This window comes from Muscardinus avellanarius (assembly GCF_963383645.1).
Source record: "Muscardinus avellanarius genome assembly, chromosome: 10".
Taxonomy (NCBI): domain Eukaryota; kingdom Metazoa; phylum Chordata; class Mammalia; order Rodentia; family Gliridae; genus Muscardinus; species Muscardinus avellanarius.
Genome location: NC_137796.1, coordinates 2,913,495 through 2,931,635, shown reverse-complemented (window position 1 = coordinate 2,931,635; position 18,141 = coordinate 2,913,495). Strand labels below are relative to the sequence as shown.

General features: G+C 57.7%; 1 protein-coding gene across 1 annotated transcript; it reads right to left on the bottom strand.

Annotated features, from left to right (window-relative positions):
* Positions 1-223: 223 nt before the first annotated feature.
* Positions 224-16,582, bottom strand: LOC308268251 (uncharacterized protein C16orf74; the record flags this gene model as incomplete). Its single annotated transcript, XM_080703373.1, has 3 exons — positions 224-282; positions 1,977-2,117; positions 16,555-16,582. The coding sequence occupies 3 exons, from the start codon at positions 16,580-16,582 to the stop codon at positions 224-226; spliced, it is 228 nt and encodes a 75-aa protein (XP_080559499.1).
* Positions 16,583-18,141: the final 1,559 nt, after the last annotated feature.

Sequence of the window (18,141 nt, the reverse complement as noted above, 5' to 3'; positions counted from 1 at the left end):
CTCCTCCAGCTCCGCGAGGTCAGTGAGTCAGTGAGTACTCGGAGGTGCCGGGCGTCTGGCCCACTTGATGACGCGCTGGGGCTCGGGACACGCCATGCTGCCGGTCCTGGCCCAAGGTCAGGTTTGTGGTCCCCATCTGCTGCCCGGCACACCTGCCCCAGTGGCCACGTCCTGGACACCTGGAGCCGGGGGCAGCGGAGCAGGAACCATCCGCGACTCTTCCTCAGGCTTCGGGGTCCATCTCTCCGTCGTCCGGGCAGGACCCCGTCTCATCCAGCCAGACTAGGAGAAAGAGGGGGCAACGTCTGGGTGGACCCTCCCGCCCAGCCAGGGCCTTCCCTCAGAGCTTCTGGGCAGGGCCCGAGCTCCCGACATGCCATGCGGCTAGTGTGTGGCAGAGCTGGGAGGCTGATGAGGGTGTGTGGAAAGCACAGCGCGTCCCGGGCGCTAACAGGCTGTTCCCGAGGTGCTGAGTGCGGATCTCAGGCGCCTGTCAGGCTAAGAAGCCGGGAGAAAGCCACAGAGCCCCAGGCGGGTCATGTAGGTGCCGGGTGCCGCCTGCTCCACCCGCAGGCCACTGTTTTGGTCTGTTTTCCATCACTGTAATGAAATACCCGAGGCTGGGAACTTTATATTTTTAATTTTATTTTTTTGTGGTACTGGGGATGGAACCCAAGGGCATTCTACCACCGAGCTATACTCCCAGCCCAATTTCTTATTTTTTTATATTGAAACAGGGTCTCGCTGAGTTGCAAAGAGCCTCACTAAGTAGCTGAGGCTGTCCTTGAACTGCGATCCTCCTGTCTTAGCCTCTCCAATGCTGGGATTACAAGTGTGTGCCACCACGCCTGGCCGGCTGGAAACTTTATAAAGAAAAAAAATTGCTAGGTGCAGTGGCGTGTAGCTGTAATCCCAGCAACTCAGAAGGCTGAAACGGGAGGATTTTGAGTTTGAAGCCAGCCTGGGCAACTTAGCAAGACTCTGTCTCAAAACAAAAAATTTCAGAAAAAGGGGTCTAGGGACGTAGGTCAGGGATAAAGCGTGCTGGAGTCCTGGGCACTGCCGTAGTCCTTCCCAGGGAGATGACCCCAACGCTCTGACCACCTCCCAGCATGGCCGTGCTGAAGACCCACACTCAGCAGACCTGGAACAGCCTCTCAGTGCCGGGACGGGCCATACCTTCACAGGCCACGGCCTCACCAGTGCCGGCCCCAGCCCGTGCCCAGTGGGACCCGCATCACAAAGCCCGACGCCTGACCTGTGCAGGAAGACGCCCAGCGCAGGGTCTGCGGGCAAGCCTGAGATCACGCTGCCTTGGCCTGAAGCCTGATTCTGCCACAGACTGGCTGCGCGGCCAGTGTCTCCACCTCCCCGAGCCTCAGTTTCCCCATCTGTAAAGCGGGTGATATCCATGCCTAACGCAGAGTCGCTGAGAGGACTAAATGCGGAAGCCCGCTCGCTGCACTCAGCTCAGGGCTCCCTGCTGTAATCATCGGCTACAATCAGCACCCAGGCTCTGAGGCTCAGCCGGCCTGGGCGCCATCAATCCATCTCTGCTTAGTAAGTGAACATTGCTTCCCCGGTCCCCAGGGCATCCACAGAGGCAGGCAGGGAGCCCATCAGGGCTCTCCCTCCCTCTCATCCTGCCATGGGGAGAAAGCTCCTACCCCTCCCTTCCCTGCACAGAGTTCTGTCAGGAAGGCCCAGGGTCCAGCTGCTACCAGGACCTGGGCCCAGGCCTGTCTTGTCCAGCAGAACGGGGCCCGGGCCCTCCTATTGGTGGGAGGGCACATCCGTCATCACCTCGGCTGGCGGGAGCCCGGCCCTCCTGTCACTGTGGCCGGCTCTCTGGCTAAGGACCTAACGTGTGCGGCATCTTGCTGAGGGCTGGCAGGTCTGAGGACGACTGTGTAATGAACCCGAGGGGGCGGGACGCCGTGGCCCAGGAGGGGCCGGTGTCTGCAGCGCGGCCTCACCTGTCCGCCTGGAGTCCCTGGGCAGCACCATGCCGGTGGGGGTCGGCGGTGTGATGATGATGTCGGGTACGTCCAGGTTTTTGTCACTCAGGACCGGGGCCTCGTCGTGGCTGCCGCTGGTGCTGACACACATCTTAAAGCCTGGAAAGGCGGGCACACAAGTCCACACAGGACAGACAGACAGATGTCAGCGCCTGCCAGACCATCGCCGCACGCCCGGCTGAGGGGCATTCCGTCCCCACTTTGCAGATGGGGAACCCGAGGCTTGGGATGGTTAAGTGGTCCCCCCAGCTCAGACAGCTCTGTGAGGGCCGTGAGTTCTGCTATCCCTGGACAAGTCTCAACTCCTCTCTGGCCCTTGTGTAGCCAAGCCTCTTCCAGGGCTCCTGGGAGCCGCCCGCTGAGCCCCTGGGATACCTGTCTGTGAGGAGAGTCTGTCTGCTGTGAGCCGTGGTCAATTTGGATCTCCAACACGATTCGGGGTGGGGGCCTGCACACTGAGACCTGCCATGTGGGCGTCTTCTTGCCTATGCAGCAAAGCCTGTGCCGTGCTTTCCTGGGATGGCCATGACGCAGCTCCCAGTTTGGGGACAGGAATCCAGATGAAGATGTGGAGGCCGGGGGCCTGAGGGCAGAGAGAGCCCCGCTGCTCCGGGGCTTCCTGGGCCTGGGGAGCCTCAGCCTGCCTCGGCCCCTCTTTCTGTGGCCTTCTCCCTGGGTGTGGTCAGGGACCGTTTCCCTTTTTATAAGCATGTCGGTCATCCCAAAGACCCACCCACTCTAGCACAATCTCATCCTAGCTAACAGCATTCACTACAGCCTTGTTCCCAATAAAGCCACGTTCTGAGGTGCTGGGCTGGGACCTGGGTGTGTACATTGTAGGGACGCTTTTGACCCTTAACACCCAACAAACCCTAGACTCCAAGGCGTGAGGAGCTTCTCTGGCTGTCATAGTGCTGTCTGTGCTGTCACAGGTCAGAGGGAGCAGGGCTGTGACCCGCGAGGACACAGCCTGAGCCCTCCTGGCTCTGTCCTACGACATGTTTCATTTTTAATTTGGAAACAGGATATCACTAATTGCAGAGGGCCTCACTAAGTTGCTGAGGCTGGCTGTGAACCAGCGATCCTCCAGCTTCAGCCTCCCAAGGACTGGGATTACAATATGTGCCACCACGCCTGGCTCATGGAAATTTATTTCTAACAGACAGAGGCTCTCTCCCTCTGGGGACCCTCAGGTACCCCCCCCCCTGGCCGCTGGGAGCCCCCCCCCCCCCATCCAGCCTGGGTTCCAGCAAACTCCATAGCCACAGTGCTCTAACACAGCACCCAGAGCAGGGATCAGGGCCAACGAGCTTCCTGGGACCGCTGGTGGGGGGCCAGTGCCTCCCTGACCCCATTTCATAGATGTGAAAGCAGCGGACCAGAGAGGGCAAGAGCTAGCTAGCACACAGTTGAACAGCTGGCATGGCGGAGCTGGGGTCTGTACCGGAACTGAGTCTGGGGTTCTAAAAACCAGGGGCTGACAGCTGGGCATGGTAGCGCTTGATTGTAATCCCAGCCTTCGGGAGGCTGAGACAGGAGGACCGCGGTTTGCGGACAGCCTCAGCTGCTGGTGAGGCCCTCTGCAACTCAGTGAGACCCTGTTTCAAAATAAAGAATAAAATTTAGGGCTGGGGGTGTAGGTTGGAGGTAGAATGCCCCTGGGTTCCATCCCCAGTACTGCCAAAAAAAAAAAAAAAAAAAAGAAAGAAAGAAAAAACCTCTAATTGCCCTGTGCATTGTTAACAAGAAAAACAAAATATTTTGAGAACCCTATAATTTAGTATACTCGCCAGCCTATCGCCAGTTAGATAATGAAGACCTCCATTGGCCTGAGGACCCTAAGGTTGACCAGGCCACCAGAAACCGCCTAAAGACCACCGGACTGAGGGCTTCCTCACCTGCAGCCCACCCGCACAAAAGTCCCCTATGAGGAAAGAGCCCTGCACTCCCCAAGATGTCCCTCTCCCTCCTGAGATGGCCGGCACCCTCCTGAAATGCGTATTTCCTACTTTCCTAAATAAGCCTCTCTGTCTCTGACTGGTACGTGCTAAAATTCTTTTCCATGGAGTCAGCCAAGGACCCTGCGTTCAGGGGCTGAGGAATGGACCCCCTGCTAGGGCCTTGGCGGGAGCCTCCCTTGGGCCCCTCCTGCAGAGCTTCCAGCGCCCAGCAGAAAGAGGCTCTGGGATCTGAGTCTGCCAAGCCCCTTTCTCCTCCAGGACTCTAACATAAATGCTAATGGCAGAAAGCCTGGCTCTGCAAGGCCCACATGTGCATTTTAACAGGGCCTGGAGCCTGGGGACAAAGCCCTCGGTGCTTAATCTGGAAGCTTTGGGTCCTCTGCTGGTGCCTCTGCTGGCTGGAGGCAGAGAGGAGGGAGGGGAGGAGGGAGGGGAGGAGGGAGGGGAGGAGGGAGGGGAGAGAGGAGGGAGGAGAGGGAGAAGGAAGGGGAGAAGGAAGAGTCAAGGGGAGGAGGAAGAGGAAGAAAAGAGGAGGGAGGGGAAGGGGGAGAAGGAGGAGGAAGAGGTGGGTGGAGAGGTGTAACGGAACTGTTTCCGGGGCTCTGTTGGGCTCCTGAACTGTTACAGTGAGATATGCGGCCAGGAGTTCTTGTTCTGAGCTATGTGTAGAAAACAATAGCCCAAACGCTTATGCTGTAAGCAAGTTTATTACTACAAATGGGAAGATAGAACACAGCTTAAAGCACTGCGCCATAAAGGGTGACACAGTGGGGTGACTTGAAAGGAAGTCGCCAGAGGTTTTTGGACCCAGAGCCTTTTATATCAAGTCCTCTGACCCGATTAGATCCGCCCTTTCTCTGCCCTTTCTCGGGGCAGGTCTTTTGATGCTGGGATTCCTTCCTGTAGACCTGCCCTGTCTCCCGCACAGACCCCACGCCTTTTGTTACACCCCAAAATGTGTTAATTGATTGTCCTGTCTGGGATCTCCCGAAGGCTCATGGCGTCCCCCACATCCTTGGGGAAGTTTGCTGCCCTTAAACATGTAAAAGACCTGGGCTTCCTCTATCCTCGCTAACCACCCTTGCTGCCTGGAGCTCTGCAGGGCCCCTCCCTGCCGGCCCTGTCTCCAAACTGGCTTTCTAGTACCAAAGTTATTTTCAAATACATTTTGAAACCATTTCCTAATACTGGCACATTAATACCAAAGCTATTTTCAAAAACATTTTGAAGTCATTTCCCAATACTGGTACAGAGGGAGGAGGGAGGGGAACAGGAAGAAGGCAGAGTGGGGGGGGAGGAAAAGAGGGAGGAGGGAGGGGAGGAAGAAGAAGAAGGCGGGGTCAGGGGAGGAGGGAGGATGGAAGCGGGAGGAGGGCCAGGGCTCCGGCAGCTCCCTAGCCTGGGGGGCTGCGGTCCTTAGCAGCAGAGGTGGCTGAGCAGCCCCAGAGGAGCAGCTCAGGTGGCGGAGGCAGGACTGGCTGGTTAATTGTGTGCTCTCCTTCTGGGGGAGGGTGGAAGGTGTTTCCCAGGGGGAGGGTGGGGCTGGAGCTCCAGCCTGCCCCCACGGCTCCGGTAAGGACGGGAGCTTGCTGGGAAGCCTTCTAGGAGGGCAGCTTTGCGGAGTGCTTGGGTGCCCAGGTTGCAGGCATGCTCTCTGCAGAGCCTGGCCAAACAGACCTGTGCGGGCGGTGGGCGGCATGGGGCGGTGAGGGAGGTGTCCTGTGACAGAGGCCACAGGCTTCGTCTAAAACCCATCCTGTGCTCTACTGCCATCTTGGCCGGCCACCAGCACCACCAGAAATTTAACACCCACCCCTGTGCCCTGCCCCCAGGGGCTGAGCTCTGCTAGGGGCAGGACTAAGGAGCTCCCAGGTAGTTCTAGGGCTGGGCTGGGGACTCTGAACCAGGGTGACACTGGGAACGGGTAGCTTTATTCTCTGAACCTGTTCCCCTCGCTGTAAAAACGGAGCCAGGCAGCTGGGCATGATGGCGCATGCCTGCAATCCCAGTGCTTGGGAGGCTGAGATAGGATCACAAGTTTGAAGTCCACCTCAGCAACTTAGTGAGATCTCCAGTAATTTAGCTAGACCTATTAATAAAAAAAGGAGCCAAGGGCCAGTCTGGTAGGATTGGCACACCTGGCACGGAGCCGCTGGCCGGGCCCAGGTGGGGGCCGAGCTGGGGGCTGACTGGTGCCACTTCCGCTCAGAGCAGCCAGCCCTTTGCAGCCTCCCAGCCGCTCTGGGCTGCACCTGCTCCCTCCCGGCTCTGTCCATCTGCACCGCATGCCCAGGAGGTCACCAGGGTCACGGCCACGGCTTAGATGAGAGGCAGGTCGTGGAGACCACGCAGGCCAGCTGTCAGGGCTGGGACCCCCTTGCCCCTTCTGTGTGAGCCCGCACCTCTCATCCTTCAGAAGCTGCTTAGCTCACCATCGAGGTCCTACCCCCACACTCTTCCTGGAGCCCTAGGCTGGGGAAAGGCAATTTTCATGCCTTTGCCAGGATACACAGAAGCCAAACAGATCCCGGCAGCAGCCTGGGCAGGTGCTGGCGGGGAGCAGGAATCACGGCCCACAGGAATTGCGGTCCACGGGCTCCCTCTAGTGGCTAATTGAAGAATAGCGCTCCAGGAGTCTTGTCCCTCTTCCCAGGCACCTTAACACACGCAGGGCTCCAGCCTGTGGGACCCATCGTGCAGTGGGCACCCTGGAGGCACGCCCGGGCTCCAGTCCACCTGGTCATTGGCTCTACCTGCTTGGGCCTCGGCGTCCCCCTGCCCCGAGTGGCTGGACGCCGGCGCCCACGTCAGGGGTACCGAGGTTAAGGGCGGCTTCCGTCTTCGTTCCGATTGTGCAAGATGGTTAACCCATTTGCCAGTGAGAAGACCCAGGGCCGGCTTGCAGGACACACACGCCACAGACAGCGGCTCTTATGGACACCGGGGGTTCCGCCCTCGGCACACAGGCATCGATTCAGGCGACACTGAGCGCCTGCTGACCGCCATCCCAGTGCAGGTCAGGAGAGGCTGGTTGCCCCTTGTGGCCATGCAGCTGGTGTAGGTGCTACGCAAAGTCCTGGCCCTGTCTGGTACTCAGGGGACACTGCGGCCTGGTATTGGGATGGCCGCCACCTGGGGAGGAGGAAGGAGGCCTGGGTCACAGTCTCAGCCTGGGCTCCCCCCGGCTAGGCCCGGCTGTGTCACCCTCTGCAGCGCAAGTGCACCCCAGCTCTGAGTCTGGCCCAGACAGCCAGCATTTATTATGCACCTACTGTATACTAGGCACTGTCCCAGGTGCTGGGGAACACAGCAAAGATAATATTTTCTATTATTATTATTATTATTATTATTATTAATTATTATTTTGGTACTGGGGGTGGAACCCAGGGGAATTCTACCTCTGAGCTACAACCCCAGCCCTATTTTTAACTCTTTATTTTGAAACAGGGTCTCACTGAGTCGCAGAGGGCCTCACTAAGTAGCCGAGGCTGTCCTCTAACCACAATCCTCCGGTCTCAGTCTCCCCAGTGCTGGGATTACAAGCTGCGCCACTATGCCCGGCTATGAAGATAATATTTCAACAGGTTGGTCCTCTGTGACCCCACACCTTGCTCCCCCACCTCTTGCTCCAGCCACACAAACAGGACCCCAAAGAAATCACGGGGAGGGTCCCAGCAATCCAGACTGTGCCAGTGTGATCACCCCGCGGGACCCACCCTTTGTCCTCCCAAGGGCAGATGGTGTTAGAATGAGGCACAGAGAGGCCCTGGGCCTTGCGCGGGGTCACACAGGATTCGATGCTGACTCCGCCCTCCTCAGAAACTAGAGTCTGGGTCAGACCCAGGGCCAGACCAAGGGCAGCAGGAGGGGCAGAGGAGAGAGCGCTGGGTAGTCACCGTGTAAGCCAAGGCCCTGGGGCAGAACACAGGCCAAGGTGGGGCTGGGCTGGCACCGAGCACTCAGCGATGACGGCATCTGGATTAAGTGCAGGTCTTTCAAAAACAACCCAACAGGCCTGTGCATGTGTAATGCACCTGTAATCCCTGCTACTCAGGAGGGTGAGGCAGGTTCAAGGCCAGCCTGGGCAAGTGAGCAAGGCTGTGTCTCAGAAGAAAATAAAAAGCTGAGGACGCAGCTCGGTGGTAGAGCCCTTGCCTGGCGCACGCAAGGCCCTGGGTTCAATTCCCAGCACTGGGAAAAAATTAAAACTCAAAAAAGACAATGCCCCGAGGGTTCCAGATGCATTTGATCTTTTTTTTCTTTTTTAATTCCAATTACAGGCAAAGCCTTGTGTCATTATGGATGAGGCTGGGCAGCTCTGTGGCTTACCTATCCAAAGCAGCCCAGGCCCGTCGGAGAGCAGAGCGTGTTTTAAGTCTCTTTTTAATTAAGGAGAAAGCCCCGGCTTGCGTCAGGATGAGCTGCTGGAGAGAGAACTGGGGAGCGAAGGGGCTGGGATGCTCTGGGTGGGTGGAGGTGTGCACCCCTGCTCTGGCCAGCCCATCACCCTGGGCTGGGCTCCACGGCGGCCCCTCCAGGAGGCTGCCGGAACAAGCAGACGGCAGGGCTCAGAAGGCGCGGTCCAGCCCTATGTAGCCATTCTCGGTGGTATTTCCCATCCCCGGCCCTCAGTCGACTCTTCCCTAAAATAGACACAGAAGTAGGCGTTCTCCCAGGACAGCTATGAGCGCAGTCAAAAGGAACCGGCAGGAGCCGGCGGCGTGGTGGCGCACGCTTGTAATCCCAGCATTTGGGAAGCTGAGACCAGAGGATCGCGGTTCGTGGACAGCCTCAGCTACTTAGCGAGGCCCTCTGCAACTCAGTGAGACCCTGTTTCAAAATAAAGAATAAAAATAGGGCTGCAGTTGTTGCTTGGAGGTAGAATGCCCCTGGATTCCATCCCCAGGACTGAAAAAAAAAAAAAAAAAAAAAAAGGAAACAGCAAAATTCGGGCTAGAGTGTGGCTCAGCGCTAGAATGTGCGCCCAGCATGCACAAGGTCCTGTGTTTGATCCCCAGCACTGCAAAAACCAAGCAAAATGAGGCAGACAGGCAAATACTGCGTGTGTGGGCCTGGTTTCCTCGGCCTGGGCCCCTCCAGCCCCGGTCCTGTGCTCCCTGGGTGTGCAGCAGCGCCCTGGCCTCCGGAGCCTGCTGGGCTCCCAGTTGTGACAACTCTGCTGTCTCCAGACATGTCCAGGTGTCCCCTGGAGGCGGGGTTTCCAAATAAAATCTGGAGCTGGGCATGGTGGCGCACGTGTGTAATCCCAGCATTCGGGAGGCGGACAGCTTCAGCTACTTGGTGAGGCCCTCTGCAACTCAGTGAGACCTGGTTTCAAAATAAAGAATAAAAAATAGGGCAGGGGCTGTAGCTCGGAGGTCAAATACCCCTGGGTTCCATCCCCAGACCCGCAAAAATAAATAAATAAATAAATAAATAAATAAATATAAATAAATAAAAAAAATAAAGTAAAATCTGGAAGCAGCAATTGCATCCTAGGAGATGCAAGCCTGTCCCCCGGCCGGTGCCTGGTCATCAGTCAGGGCGGCCCTTACTTCTGAGTCCTGGGCGGCGCAGGAGACGCTGCTGGGGCAGCGGAGGAGCCAGGTGGAGCCCTGGCGGCCCCTCACCTGCTCCCCATCTCCTGGACACCCACCCACCTCCTGGCCCATAAACACTTCCAGAGCCCCTGGCCCGCGGCAGGTCTGGGGAGGGGAGGTTTCAGGTTATGAAGGAGAAGCTGGGGTCTGGGAGACCTGGCTCTGGGCCGGGCTTGTCAGGCCCCGCTGGGCGGCCTCAGTTTCCTCCGGTGAGCAGTAGGCAAGAGGAAGGGCTCTCCCTGGTGCTGGCCTTTCCAGGGCGCATCTCCCACCTTGGCGAAGGTCCAGCAGATATGTGTTCCACAACGGTGGTGTCCCTACTGTGTGCTGGGCAGGCAGCACGGTGCCGGACCCTGCAGAACCAGGAGCTGAGCAGGACGGTGCCCTCGCAGTGGAAGCCAGGGAGACCAGCCAGGCATCCCGGGAGGGCGCGGTCTCCCACCCGCTGGTCACCAGCCTCTCTTCCTGCTGTGAGCCCCGAAGGCTGCCGCTCTGCCCTGGGCACGAGGTGGCCCGACCCAGCGACATCTGCTCCCCCATTTGAGACAGGCTGTGAAAGCCATCCCACTCTGAGCTGAACTCAGCTCTTCCAGCTCCTCCCTCCTCCGCAGAGGTCTGAGGCAGGAGGCTGAAACTCATGGAGGCCGAGACAGGAGGACTGCAAGTTCAAGGCCAGCCCGGGCTATTTAGCAAGATCCTGTCTCAAAAACTTTTCTAAAAAGGAGCCAGGCATGCTAGGTGTGGTGGCACATGCTTGTAATCCCAGCATTCAGGAGGCTGAGACTGGAGGATCGGGGTTCGAGGACAGCCTCAGCTACTTAGGCCCTCTGCAACTTAGTGAGACCCTGTTTCCAAATAAAGAATAAAAAAAAATCGGTAGGGGGTGTAGCTCAGAGGTCAAATGCCTCTGGGTTCCGTCCCCAGCCCCGCAAAAAAAAAAAAAGGGTGTCCTCACGACCAATCACCCCCTGCCTGGGCTCCAGCTGAACAAGGAAGCCTCTGAGCCCCCAGGGGAAGGGAGTTGGACGACGCGCAGGGCAGTGGGGTCCTAGCTCTCAGGGAGCCTGTCCGAGGCTCTGGTCTGTCCCTGTGGGTCCCCACGTTTGCCATCACCCCACACGACCCCACATCTTCCCCAGCTCCTGCTCAGCCACAGAGACCTACGAACACCCCCACACCTCAGCCAAATCCCAACAGACAGCCTCCTATAAAATACCTGAGAGCGCCCATGCTCAGGGGCACCAGAGACACTGCCCAGCCCAGAGCCCCGAGGACTGCGCGTGCCCAGGAGAGGCACCACTCAAAGCTGCGCCTTACAGGTGGGGAAACTGAGGCGCAGGCACATGAAGTGAGTTGTGCAGGCCGCGGTCTTTCGGGGCCAGGTCAGGGTTTGAACCCCGATCTCTGACTTGGGAGCCACTGCATCACGGGTTCTCAAGCTGGCGTGGGCACTGGGATCCGCTCGACGGGGTTACTGAGACGGACGGCCCAGCTTCTGACAGCTGACCCAGTGGGTGCTGAGAGAACGGCCGGTCTGTCAGCTCAAGTGACGCTAACACCACACTTCCGAGTCCCCACAAGAAAACCGCTCCTCAGTCACCCTGTGGAGGGGGACGCTTAGGGAGCAGGGACCCGAGGCCTCTCCCCACCCGAACCCTGAGCCAAGGCCCTCCCGGCCCCCACATGGCCTTGAGCCGGTGAGAGCTCCCCCGTGCCTCAGTTTCTCCATTTGAAAAGCCATCTTTGCCGTCTGGCTGCGTAAGGGTGATTGTGTGCCATCTCCAGGTGGAGCGTGCCAGCCCCAGCAGGACAGACGGGGAGATGCTTGGGTACGTCCGGGCTGGGTGGGGCGCTGGGCCCCTCTCTGGGCTCAGAAACGGGGGTCTCTGCACAGCTGAAACCTCCCTCCCACGACGCCCCGTCTCCTGGCATGGACGGCAGACGGAGGAGGAGCAGGCCCCGTCCACACAGCAGCGGGCTCGGAGGGGAGGGGTCTGGAGCGGAGTGAGTAGCGTCCCCCAGAATTCACATCAATCTAGGGCCTCAGATAGTGACCTTATTTGGGAATAAGGTCTTTATAGATGTAATTAGTTAAGAATCTTGTGGTGAGCTCATTCCGGATTTGGGGGAGGCATTCTATCCCATGACCAGTGTCCATATAAGAAGAGGAGAGGAAGCCGGGCGTGGTGGCGCACACTTGTAATCCCAGCATTTAGGAGGCTGAGACAGGAGGATCGTGGCTCAAGGCCAGCCTCAGCTACTTAGTGAGGCCCTTCGCAACTCAGTGAGACCCTGTTTCAAAATGAAGAATAAAAAATAGGGCTGGGGGTGGAACTCAGAGGCAGAAGGCCCTTGGGTTCAATCCCTAGTACTGCAAATAAGGGAGGGAGGTTAGGATGGAGAGGAGAGGCAGGGTGGCCACCGGGGCTGGAAGAGGCGGGAAGGAGCTTCCCCCAGGCCTGAAGAGGGAGCGTGGCCCTGGACACTTGGCCTCAGACTCGGGGCCTCTAGAACTGGAGGAGAAGAGATTCCTGTGTCTTAACCCACCCGGTGTGTTCCAATCGTCACAGCAGCCCTGGACACTGGACACTCGCCCACTAGCGGGGAGGGGGCTTTGCCTTCCCGGGCAGGTGTGCCCCTCAGAGCCAAGGGAGGAGGGTGAGGGGGACTGAAGCAGGAGAGAAGGGTGCCCGGCCCCGGGGCCTGGGCAGCTCGGGGTGCTCAGGGACATCCAGGGAGGGGGGATGACAGCGCCCACGCCGCACAGTGAGCCTGGCCTTACCAGAAACGGCGAATCGCAGCTTTAATTAGCTTAAGTGCTTTGAAGTGCCATCACCCTGGAAGAGGCGGGCCCTGCATCCCAGGACAGGTGTCTTTAGAGGGAAGAAGGAAGCCACAGGGAGACAGAGAGGGACTGGAGCCTGCGGCCACCGCGGCAGCTGAAGGCAGGCGTCGTTGGCCAGCCCTGCCGGTCGAGGCTCCGCAGCCCAGGGGCACCGGCGCCACCACTCTGGGCCTCAGCGTCCCCATCCAGAACTGGCAACATTCGGGGACTATCCTGGGGACGGATGAATCAATCACACAGAAGGCACAGAGCAGGGGTTACCCAAGCTGGGCTCCCAGAAAGAAGGGGCTATTTATTATGTTATTTATCAGTCCCAGCCATTTTATTATTACTATTATTATTATTATTATTATTATTATTATTATTATTTTGTGTGTGGTACTGGGGATTAAACCCAGGGGCTTTCTACCTCCGAGCTACACCCCCAGCTCTATCTTATTCTTTATTTTGAAACAGGGTCTCACTAAGTTGCAGAGGGTCTAAGTAGCTGAGGGGGCTGCGAACCCACAATCCTCCTGTCTCAGCCTCCCAAGTACTGGGAGGTGCTCGACAGGCGTGGTCACGGCGCCTGGCCATGGATCATTATTTGGCCTGGGCATTCTGATCTCCAGCATTTACCCCGAGGAAATAATAATACTAAATATCAGACGGTCATGCCGTTCCACATGATATTATCTCCAAAAGCAACAAGTGGGAGACAAGCCAGAGAGGAATTCTTGGCGGAATCTTGCCCGGATATTAAAGTATGCTCCAAGTGGGCTGCCGGAGAACGCAGCGCCGCAGGGCTCTCCTAGAGGCCCCGCAGGGACCGCACAGGCCACACCCGCGGGGCCACTGTAAGGGGCCTGAAGGCGCTCTGCGCTCTCGGGAAAGTGGAGCCGGCCACGCTGAGGAGGGTCGGCGTGTCCCTTGCCTGTCTTGGTTGAGAGCAGGATGGAGGACCCTCTGCCTCCCGGCCGTGCCCTCAGCTGCACCCAGATGCCGGGGGGATGGGGAGGGTGGGCACAGGCCGCAGCACCAGAGCCGGTGATGAAAATTGTATGAGCCCCGCTGGGCGTGCAGGTGCCCGCTTTAGTACTTAGCAACTCTGGCGGCCCGGAGGGCAGACTTTTAAAAGCTCCCGGCCCCAGGGCCCCCCCGCCCCCCAGCTTGCTGCCTGGGCTTTTAGCCCTGCGGGGTGGGGGTGGGGTGCGTTTCCGGTTCAGGCATCTTGGTCTACATCTCAGGTTGAGCTCCTGCCCCGGGCTGAAGGGAAACCTCCAGGGATACCTCGGGCCGCTCCTTGGTCAAAGACACCCGGCCCACCCCGACTCAACCACCAAGAGGCAGAAACTACCTGTGTCCATCCGCACATGACGGGTCAGCACAACGGGGCCTGCCGTTGTAGAGGCTGGGTCTAGGATGTTCTCAAAGGCCCAGGCCCTGGCGCAACTGGGCGGTGGTAGAACCTTCAGTGGGTGGGGCTACTGGAGGAAGCTGGGTCGCTGGGTGCGTGCCCCTGATGGGGATATCGGGACCCTGACTCCTCTCCCCTCTCCTCTCCTCTCTCTCTCTCTCTCCCTCCTGAGCTGAAACTTCTAAAATCACAAGCCAGGACAAACCTTTCTTCTTTTATCAGTTATCTATCTTGGGGATTTTGTCACAGCAACATAAAGCTGACTAATGTCATGTACACGATGGAATATTACTCAGCTGTAAGAAGTGAAGCAGAGACACATGCTGAAACATGGGTGGACCCAGAAGATGATGCTAAGTGAGGGGTGCTGGACACAGAAGGACAATATTGAGTGCTTTGTGCAGTCCACCTACGTGACCACCCGAAGCAGCCAAGTTCATAGAGGGGAAAGCGGGAGGGTGGCTGTCCAGGGCTGGGGGCCGGAAGCTGGGAATCAGTGTATAAGGGGTACAGTTTCAGCTTGGGAAGATGAGCTATTCTTTCTGGGGATGGATGGTAGCAGTGGCTACACAACAGTGTGTGTTTAATGCCACTGAACTGTGTATGTAATGACTGAGATAATAAATTTCATGTCATGTCTATTCTATCATAATTAAAGAAAAAATCCAGCAACACCAAAAGTCCTGGATGCCAACTCTGTGCCAGGCACTGGGAAGGCCCACAGTTACTCTGAAATGAACACTCACTCGGGGCTAAACCTCCCAACCAATGGTTGCCCCGAGTCCAGCCTCCACTCCTCACTAAAGCTGCACGGGCTCAGCCTGGAGTGTCAGCGGGAACCAGGCCCCGCAGGGACGTCCCAGGTTCACTGTGCGTCTCTGGCATCGCACCAAACTTTTTTTTTGGCACTGAAGATTGAACCCAGGGGCATTCTACCTCCGAGCTACAACCCCAGCCCAATTTTATTTTGAAACAGGGTCTCACTAAGTTGTGGAGAGCCTTGCCACGTATCTGAGGCTGGCCCTGAGCCTGTGATCCTCCTGTCTCAGCCTCTCAAGTACTGGGATTACAACCACCACGCCCAGCTTATTGTTTACTTTGAAATTTATTGTTTACTTTGAAACTTAGGGTCTCCTAAATTGCTGAGGCTGGCCTTGAACCTGTGCCCTCCTGTCTTAGCCTCCCAAGTACTGGGATTACAAGCGTGCGTCCCCATGCCTGGCTCCCATCTCACTTTCTATGAGACCCCGGTTCTCTCCAGGGAACCCCCGCTTTCCTTTGCAAGCAGTCTTGGGGGCTGTCAATCAAGATGCCATGTCTACTCCCTTGGGCTGAGGGGCAGGCACAAGGCTTTTGTTGGGCCAATCAGATGCGCTGCTGGAGCTGATTCCCCTGGCAGCGGGGACCTCAAGGGTGGTCTGCTAGCACAGGGCACCCTCCCAGCTGCTTGTTTTATTTCTCCTGTGCCTCCCCTCCCCCCTTCCAGGGAATTCCGCCTTTGTGCTTGATAACAGCATCAGGTACCTAAGATTTCAGCCACCCCCCCCCCCCCCGAGGCTGCTTGGAGCAAGACCGTGCAGCCGGTGACTTTGACGACAGTGATGATAAAGCCAGCGGCGGCAGCAGGGGCTGGGGTGTTGGGTGCCCGGTGCACCTGGTGGACCTGACTCTACAGACTAGGAAACTGACGTTCAGTGGGCGGATGCAGGCTGACTTCAGAGGGGGAGGGTTCAGGTGGAGGTGCTGAGCCCTGGGAGGGCGGTGGCAGAGGCTGCTGCGGCCAGCCGTGGAGCCCCGCAGCCAGACCACTGCCATGGCGCACACGGGAACCGAGCGTGTCTTGGGAGATGAGGGGTGAGGAGGTGCCATGCCACAAGGGCAGACCGCAGAGGAGGGACAGCCACAGGTAAGAGGTCCCCGTGCAGGCCAATTGGTCAGTGATGCCCAAGAGCCATGCTGATGCTGGACAAAAAGTCTAGACATCAGAACAGAGGTCTGGGCTGCCTCCAAGACGGCCCACACCCCTCACTGATTTGTGTGTGTGTGTGTGTGTGTGTGTGTGTGTGTGTGTGTGTGTGGTACAGGGGAATACCCAGGGGCATTCAACCTCTGAGCTACACCCCCAGCCCTATTTTTTATTATTTATTTTGAAACCAGGTCTCACTGAGTTGCAGAGGGCCTCACTAAGTAGCTGAGGCTGTTGGCAAACCGCGATCCTCCAGGTCTCAGCCTCCCGAATGCTGGGATTACAAGCATGCGCCACCACGCCCGGCTTCTCTCATTGATTTTGCGTCCTTCTAAAACATTTTCCCCTCTGGCCTTTCCTCCTCCAGCTGCTGACCAACAGGACCTCCTATCTGGATGACAACAGGTCCTGATACTTTGGGAGGTACCGGCCCCGAGGATGCCTGGCTCCTTCTCCCAGCCTCCCTCTCTCCAGACTCCTTTTTCTGGTTTTCATCTCTGGGGCCTCCTTCTATACTCTTCTGTACTGGGATCCTTCCTCCAAGGGTAGAACTGAGAGCGAGGGTCTTGTTACCTTCCATAACACTTGATTGGCAGTAGAAGGAAGGCTCGGAGCGGGGCTCACGGTCCACCCAAGGACTTCCAGAGCATCTACTGTGTACAGGACTTGGCCTACGGCAGGGCCCCTTGGCCTAGGTCTGCCTCCTCTCCCTCCCCTTCCCCTCTGGGCTTCCCCCCAGAAACCCCGGGAATGAGCCTCAGGCCTTACCTTTCAGGCAGGACAGCTTAAGCCCCATGTCTGCGCCTCGGCGGCCTGCGGAGAGAGGAGAGCGCTCAGAGAGGGCCAGGAGACTCGTTTTGTACTGGCCGCATGTGGCCAGGCCCCCACCCTGGCCCTGCTGGGCACAGGACAGGCGGGAGTAGCAGAGACACGCTGGGGGCCACAAGGTTAGGCGCCTGCTGGCTACATCTGGGCTGAATTTGCTCAAAAAGCGAAGTCCGTACTGGTGGAAAAACCTTCCAGGCGCCTCTGAGCTAAACTCCCGGAGCCCGGCGCGGCAGGGCTGCTGGCGGGTGAGTTCAAGGTGAGGCTGTGGCTGGGCGGATGGCACGAAGCCAACACCAGGGAGCTTTGCCTTTGGGGCCTTGGAGCAGTGGTCAGCTCCAGGGGCGGAGGGCCCTGGGCCAGGCCGTGGAGGGGCCGAAGCTCACCGGGGCAGTGTGCTATCTGTTGTAAGCAGACTCTTCAAGATCTACCGAATAGAGCTGTACAGGGTGCACGGTCCCCAGCCCATGGGGAGTTGGAATTGTCCCAACCCATGTTTCTGGAACTGGTACGTCCTTAGAATTCCGAGTAGTGAGCTGGGTACGGTGGCACACGCCCATCATCGCAGCGACTCAGGAGGCTGGGCTAAGGATCACGAGTTTGAGGCCAGCCTGAGCAACTCAGGGAGACCCTGCTTCAAAATAAAATGCCAAAGGACTGGGGTGTAGCTCGGAGGCACAGTGCCTGCCAGAGAAGCCTCCTCTGGGCCGGAGTCCTAGAACTGTAGGGTGCTGGTGAGAGAGAAGCCTCTGCCAGTCCAGGTGGGGTGGACAGGAGGCGGATGGGGGACAGGAGAGGGTGCCGGGTGCAGTGGGCACTTGTGGGCCTGGTCGGTACCATGCTGGGTGGCACAGACTCCAGCTTGGCAGGTCACATCACTTACCCCATCTTTATTTTTAATTTTTTTGTTGTAGTGGTATTGGGGGTGGAACCCAGGGGCTTTCTACCTCCGGGCTATACTCCCAGACCTATTTTTTATATTTTATTTGGAAACAGGGTCTCACTAAGTTGCTGAGAGCCTCACTAAGTAGCTGTGGCTGGCTTTGAACCTGTGTGATTCTCCTGTCTCAGCCTCCCAAGTGTGGGGATTACAAGCGTGTGCCCCCACACCCAGCTGCCCCATCTTTAAAATGTGTTTACAAGCTGGGCGTGGGGGCACATGCTTGTAATCCCAGTACTTGGGATGCCAAGACAGGAGGATTGCAGGTTTGAGGACAGCCTCATCCAATAGTGAGACTTTCATCAACCTAGTGAGATCCTGTTTAAAAAAAAATAGGACTGAGGTGTAGCTCAGAAGTAGAATACCCACCCAAAGACTAAATAGGTAGATAAAATAAAGTAAAATAAAATGAGCTTGCATACCCCACACACCGCTGTCATGACTGTGAGCCGGGAGGACTAAACGCTAGCAGTGAGGACTTCAGAGTACTTAGCTCGGGGCTGGGCAGAGGGTGAGAACCAAGAGACGCCAGGCTGCTGTTGCTCGGAGCGAGGCTGTGTTTGCGCGGGCTTTTCCCTGGGGTCTTGATA